Here is a 7608-nt window from a genome sequence, read left to right as displayed (position 1 = left end):
CTCGCGGCGACATACTCTCGCGGCAATAATGTGCTAGGCCTACTGGTCAACTTTTATTATGGGACCACTGCAGAAAAGAAAAAAAATGTGTTAATAAATCTGGCTCATGTAATGCTGATTTGTATGGGACATGGGACAGCCAATTTATTTTCACGATTTTGTTAGTAAGTATTATGCATTGAAGTGTAAAGATGCAATATCACAAACATCACTGCTCATAAGTTCTTCAAATAGACAAGTTAAGGTGAGAAGAAAAACAAGCAATATATAAACTGATATATAAGCTTGTAGAATTGACACGTGACCAGAAGGCTGGGTGATATCTGGCACAGCGGATCAGCATAGCCATACAACGTGGCAATGCTGCCAGCCTTCTGGGCACGTTGCCAGTGGACGGCGATTTGGGGCAAATCTTTTATTTATAGTTTATTTATAAGTTTAGATTTTAGTTTTAGTTTGTAGTTTTATTTAAGGACCTATTTTATTGTTTTTATTATTATGTACTACTGTTATACGAATAAAAAACCGGCATTTAAACTGATATAATTATATTAATATTTATATAAACAAAAGGTACGTGAAATTAAACAATGAACTTAGTAATAGCTGTATCCGTAGTTGTAGCTGGAGCCCGGGTAGGCGCCGTAGCCGCTGTAGGAGAGCGGGGAGTAGCCGGAGTACCCGTAGTACCCGGGGTAGCTTGACGAGTACCCGCTGTACCCGTAGCCGGACCCGGGGTAGTAGTACTGAGGAGCGGCCAGGGCGACGGCCAACAGAGCGAACACGAAGATCTAGAACAAAATATATACTGGTAAAATCATTTACGTACCTGGCCCCGTAGCCGAATGGCATTTCTCCGACGCCAAACGAAAGCGATACGCCGCTGGCTCTGTCGCGCCAATACGCAAAAGCGATAGAGATAGATATCTACTAGCGCTTCGTTTCGTGAGCGTTTCGTGAGCGATTGTGCCATTCGGCTAGCCACCCAGGGTGGCTAGCCGAATGGCACAATCTCTCACGAAACGAAGCGCTAGTAGATATCTATCTCTATCGCGCTTGCGTATTGGCGCGACAGAGCCAGCGGCGTATCGCTTTCGTTTGGCGTCGGAGAAATGCCATTCGGCTACGGGGCCTGGTCTATAATTTTGTTACGTAATAACTCCCTATTTTTGTTTATATAGGTGTAATTATGAATTTAAATTTGAAAACTCATGAAAATAGCCATAGTGATTTGTTTTACACACGCTCATGCTAACATACTTAAAGTAACGAAAGATTCCAAATTGAGAGTGGTTTGAATTGAATAATGGGAATTTACACTTTGCCAGATTTCACGGCAGAAGTTTAATTTTACTAAGTAGATCTATGTAGTAAAATAGGCACCAAGTGTAAATCATAAATAAATCAATTCCAACTAAAAACCAAATCAACATTTATCATGCAAAATGTATAACTGTAAATTCTACCAGACAATAACAACCAGGGCCCAAGAAGTGTTTAGCTTAACCTTTCTTCCCTCTTTATCCCCTCTTTAGGTGATACGAGTAATTTGTCGAAAAAGCTAAGAACAGTTTTTATTAAGTAATGAACTATCATATTTATTATCAAAAACGATTTAATACTGGACTGACAAAGCCCATACAAAAAAGCGTACCCCTGAAATGTATGGGCCTTTTAGGCTTAAAACTAGATGGCGCTGTTTCGCAGCCTGAAAGTGGCCAAAATCATATTTTCCCCAAATATTTTTGCGTGTTTTTATTTTTTATAAGAACAAATGACATATTTCTTTATTTTGAAACCACGATATCACATCAATACACATTTTGAAAGAAGTAAATTTGTAGGCATCATCAGTGAAGTTATGATAGTATTTAATAGGTGGCGCTAAAAAATCGAGGTACGATTCTTAGTATGAACTTATGAAGTCTGTAAATCCTATATAAATAATCCTTGTTATTATTGACGAAGTTTCAAGTCCCGTAAAATTTTACTCTTTTTTAGGGTTCCGTACTTTTTGTCAGACATTTGACGTCATCATCATTGTCATTAAGTACTCATCAAACCTTCGTATATATCGAAAAGTAAGCAATTGATTCAGAGCTACTGTTAGAGCTATTATTAATAAGCTTTGTCATTACGATTAATCTTTTTTGTTACTTAGACATCCATGAGACCGTATATTGTCATTGTCATCATAATTGAGTATAAAAAACTACATCCTGGTTAATATATTGGTGTCTACACCACTTTTTATATATTATTGTTAATTCTTGTTGTTAATTCTTGACAATACTTATACTCTTTCGAAAAACGGACCACAGATTGAATAAAATAATTAATAATACTCATGTGGAGGATTAAATTGAATATGTTGCAAAATACCTTGTAAATTGTTATATTTTTGTATTTTTTCTGTTTTTTTTTTTGTTTTGTGATTTTTTTTTCTGTCTTCAAAAGTTTATTCATTAATTTTATTTTAACACTTTCGAAACCGGGCTCTACGCGGCGCTACGACATTTTCGCTACATACGGGGAAACCCATGTAATCGGCTACGCTTCTACGAGCGGTGTACCCGACAGTCGGGTTCTTGGTAGCGAAAGTGTTAATCTTGCATTTTTTAAATTGTAAACACTGTTTATGCCCTATGTCCACCACAGGACAGGCTGTGCCTAGTGTGAGGACCAGACTAAAATGTAACTCACTGTGTTTTAAATAAATGTTTCAATATGACAAAAAGGATTAAAGAGATCATAATTATAACAACTACAATAAAAAATCTTTACGATTTCTGGTGAACTTCGTTAAAACATAAGTCTGCTGTTGTCGATAAAGAATTTATTTCATGCTTTTTATACTGCTTTATGTATCGATAGAGCAATAAGTTATCAAATACTTGCATAACATGTGATATTTGTATTTCAGAAGCAAACCGCAACAGAGGATGTTTGTTACTCCCACCTATCTATAACTACGAGTATGTAGGTAGATAGTTAAAACATCAAGGAATACATTAAGGGCCACTTGCACCACCCGCTTAATTCTCAAGGTTAGTGGGCTGTCAACTGTCAAATTCCGTATAAAATGGTGGGTTAACCTCGGGTTAACCTCGAGTTAACCTTGGGTTAACCCTCCATTTTCGGTGGTGCAAGTGACCCTTAGGCCCACTTGCACCAAACACTTAACTCAGAGTTAGTGGGCTGTCATCTGTCAAATTCCATATGAAATGGTGGGTTAACCTTCGGGTTAACCCTGAATTTTCGTTGGCCCTTAGTATTAGTATATTATAACACATATGAATTGAAGTTGCCCACTGCTCAAATTATATGGAATTAAAACTTCTGGATTGCATCCCCCTGGTAGAAGGGAATATGAGACAAAGTTCAGTCAGGGCCATTTGTTTAGCAATTGCATAATGAAGAATGAAAAATAAAACATTCGGAATAATGTTGTTTTCAGGATTCGAAGTCTATTCAGAAACTCATCTAGGTATGTGGTAGGTATACAGAGTGGGGCCTGTAACAAAGGCGAAGAATTGAACTCTAGGCTATTCTCCTTAATACTGATCAACATTTGTTCGGCGACTTTTAAAAATAACTTGTATTTTGATTTTTATCACCCTTGAAAGTTTTTTCTAAGAGGTAATGTATTGCGAATTCTGTTAAGTCTAAAGTGTGACAGACAACTTGATTAATATTTGATGTAAATATGTGTATAGGTTAAGTTATCCATAGGTAAAGTTCACACACAATGTATATTGTTATATTGAAATAAATAAATTGAAATTGAAACGTCAATGACAACAATAATGGCGTACATTGAAGCTAATATTTATTTTGTATGAAAAATTTAAAGACTTCATAATTTTTAAAAGTCACTGAACAAATGTTGATCAGTATAAAGAGAATAGCCTACAGTTCAATTCTTCGCCTTTGTTACAGGCCCCACTCTGTATGATATTGTTATGTAGCATACCTAGGTACTACGTAATCATTGTGTGAGAACAAACTTTAAATAATATCATGTTACGGCTCCAGAACAGTATGTAAACATGTAAGTACTCACCAGTTTAGCAAGCATATTTTATTTTAGTATTACTCAAGTTATTTTTATAAAACACGGTCCTCCGGGATCACACTAGTGTGCCTTCAAATCGAAACTGTTTATTTTTATTATTCAGACTACATTTATATAGGCAGTTCCGTCCTTGGGACTGTTGGAACAATAACAGAAATACGTGTAACGTCTCAGTGGACATCAAATGTAAATTATAATGAATTCATACAAACGCAATGAAGACGAGTCTGGCATGAGCAAATAGGACGCCTTTGTTAATTTTATTCTACAAATCCTTAAGTCCGCAAATCGGTGCTCTGTTTGGACAAATGGATCGTTTTATTTATGGCAGTTGCATTCCAAACGACAAATAAATGTACTCTGGACAAGGATAATGTAAAATTTAAAACAGTTTTAAGCGTTGCCAAATCTAGCACACACTTAATGTTGACCAAGTATGAACTACGCCAAATGTTCTTAACACTCTTTCAAAACAATATGACAATAGATGGTGTCATTTACGAAGACGCACGTTTTGACTCGTAATGTCATGTTATTTCATGTTAAATTTGACAAATCTGCGCGTCATTGTGGATGACACGATCTATACAAATGTCGTTTGATGGTGCTCAAAAACAAGATTGATACATTTTAGGCGATTCAGGATGTATTGAGCTTCTATTGTAATCGAGTGCGATGAACCTGTAGACGCCCTTGCTTTGTCATGTTGTCATCCGACGTCAGAATAAGTAGATCATATACTGTAAATATCAAGGTTGAAATTTAGGTACTTAAGCTTAAGGTTCGGACAAGGTAGAATTCAGTTTGTACGCTCGCATTCAACATGTTTGCTAAATTTGTAAGTTGATTGAAAAAAAAACATTAAAATCTCTCTAATAAAATACTTTTTACACTTTTAATTTTTGCACTTTGTCGGCGTGATTGATATACATATTGGTACAAAATTTCAGCTTTCTGGTCCTAAGTGCGTTTTCACATTATCCGATCCGATATCGGATGTCGGACCGATATCCCATACATTACAGGCGCCATCTTGGATTTTTCCAGTTGTGATGTGAAGCGTAAATGATAACTACTTCGTATGGAGTATACGTTTAATGTGTCTTAAATAACAAGTACATGCCAATATATACTAAGCTATGCACATGTGTGGGTAAGGTGTGGTACACACACTACACCTTTCCCCTCAGAGAAAAAAAATATTGTTCTATACTATGAGGAATATTTTTTTTCTAAATTAAAAAAAAAAGAATTACACAAAGTAAAAAGTAAGGAAGACTATCTAATGTAAGCAAAAGCTCTTAGTGAAAGTATGTATTATACAAAATTAAATCTTTTTTTATACAAGTATTAGGTAGGTACAGTAAAAATACTTTGAAGTTGAAAGAAAGAATATTTTGAATAATAAATTGAATTTAAAGAGTTACTCATACATTTTTCAATAAATGAAAATTACAGTTAGCGTCGAGTGCTCGTTCCGATCGGCTGTTTCGCGACCTACCGTGTGTAACTCACTTGTTTACGCCGTACGAACGTGTCTCGTTCATGCAAAAACAAACCTAACTGATATTAGTGACTAAGTTGTCTTTGACTTGTGGTATCGTAATAAATTATTTACGCGATGATTTGCCCAAAGTGTGATCTCGGAGTTACTGATGGTGTTTCATGCAGTGGTTGCATTAAAACTCTTCATTTCGGGTGTGCTGGTCTCCTGGAGACCACTTATCGCAAGATGACAAGCGACAAAAAAGCGAGCTGGCGTTGTGCGACCTGCCGCGCGAGCGGTAGTATTCCGACACCTTCCAATGCAAAAAATGTAAAAGGAGAAAAACAACCACTCCCGGCGAAAACTAATAGCACTTCTCCTGGTCCTGATGAATCCAGTGTTCCGGCTCAGCTGGAACAGGGTTTTAATTCGGTTCTGGCAGAAATTAAGGAATTTCGAGCCGATTTTGGCAGCCTGCGGGCGGACCTACAGTCTTGTAAGGATAGTGTCAATAATATTGAGACTAAATTAAATGAGTTTGAGCCCCGGCTGTCTACGGCAGAGGACCGGCTAAGCAAGTTAGAAGACAAGTCTACTCTCCTGGCCAAAATGCAATCGAGTTTAGATAAAGCCTCTGCCACTATTTCCACCCTGCAGCAGGAAAGTGAGGCTCGCGAGCAATATTCTAGACTGAATAATATCGAGATTTCTGGTTTGCCTTTCAAAAAAGGGGAGAACCTTATCAGCATTCTACAGAATATATACACCGTGGTGGGCTTGAAATTTGAGGTGGAATATGTAGACAGTGTCCAGCGTGTGCGGCGGTTCCATAGTGTAACTAAGCACGACGGCGGCGATAACGATTACGACCGGTCATCGAATCAACGTGAACCGGCTGTGATTGTAAAGTTTACCCGGCGTTTACATAAAGATGAACTTCTCTCGGCGGTACGTGCACGAAAGGGTATTACTACGTCATCTATCGGCCTCCCCGGGCCGGCTGTTAACCTGTACCTGGGCGACCACCTCACACCGGCCAGTAAGATGTTACTCAAGCGAGCGCGGGAGCTTAAAAAGGAGAACAAAATCGCTTACCTATGGATACGAGATTGTAAAATCCTCGCTCGAAAAACGGAGACGTCCAAGGTTATGGTTATTGACTGGAAATTCGACTTTAACAAAATTAAGTGACTATTTTTAATGTTATTGTTTGTACAATTTGTTAAAGGAGCTGTAAATGTAATTATACTTGTTTTGCAATATGCATTGTTTGAACTTTTCACCTGCATCGCTAATGAATCCGTTTTGATATCTTTTCATAAACGAAAGTATAAATATTTCTCATCTTACTCACAACGTCAATCCTATATAAAAATACATACCTCTGTCTGTCATAATAAATATAAAAAGACTCGTAATTTTATATTTTATACCTGTTTCGTCAAATAATCTAGTAGGTTATTATCAAAACGTAAGGGGACTTCGTACAAAGACACATAGTTTTTATTCTCAAGTCGCGTTGTCAAATTACGACTTCATCTGTATCACTGAAAGTTGGTTAAATGATAATTTTTATGATAGGGAAGTATTCGATCACAGGTACATTGTTTATCGTTGCGATAGATCAGCTGAGTCACAGATCAAATAATACTAGTACAGATACCTAATCCCATACTAAAAATGGGCGCCGTCCTAAGTATTCTAGACCTGTAGGCTAAATTTAATCCACACTCAAAGAGATAGATGGCGCCAGTAGCCACGCGTGGCCAACAAAACTCTTATCAGTATCCTATGTCGAAATAGTCATCAAACTGCAACATCTTGCGACATCTGTTTTAGCTTTCACGCACTAAACCTATAACGTCACATGGACGTTTAAAGTCGAACATTACTAGATGGCGTTGCCGTGCGGCTTGTATGTGTGCTCGCCGCGTACGTATAATATACTCGCTCTGTCCGCAACACATGCAAGCGGAATTGAATGAACGAGATCCGCGGCGCCCCACCCCGCGCCCCACGCCCCGCGCCCTGCGACCACGGCGCCGGC

The 7608-nt window shown here is 37.7% G+C and overlaps 1 protein-coding gene across 1 annotated transcript; it reads right to left on the bottom strand.

The window, feature by feature from the left end:
* Nucleotides 1–531: 531 nt before the first annotated feature.
* On the bottom strand, nucleotides 532–4210 carry LOC125231977 (prisilkin-39-like). The gene is made up of 2 exons (XM_048137584.1): nucleotides 4064–4210; nucleotides 532–791 (listed from the first exon to the last, which is right to left on the bottom strand). Exons 1-2 carry the CDS (start codon nucleotides 4076–4078, stop codon nucleotides 597–599), a joined length of 210 nt encoding a protein of 69 aa, XP_047993541.1. The 5' UTR covers nucleotides 4079–4210; the 3' UTR covers nucleotides 532–596.
* Nucleotides 4211–7608: the final 3398 nt, after the last annotated feature.

Source organism: Leguminivora glycinivorella, chromosome 12, assembly GCF_023078275.1.
Source record: "Leguminivora glycinivorella isolate SPB_JAAS2020 chromosome 12, LegGlyc_1.1, whole genome shotgun sequence".
In the NCBI taxonomy this organism is placed as follows: Eukaryota; Metazoa; Arthropoda; class Insecta; order Lepidoptera; family Tortricidae; genus Leguminivora; species Leguminivora glycinivorella.
Note: the sequence above shows the minus strand (reverse complement) of the source record. Positions and strands in the feature narration are given on the sequence as shown.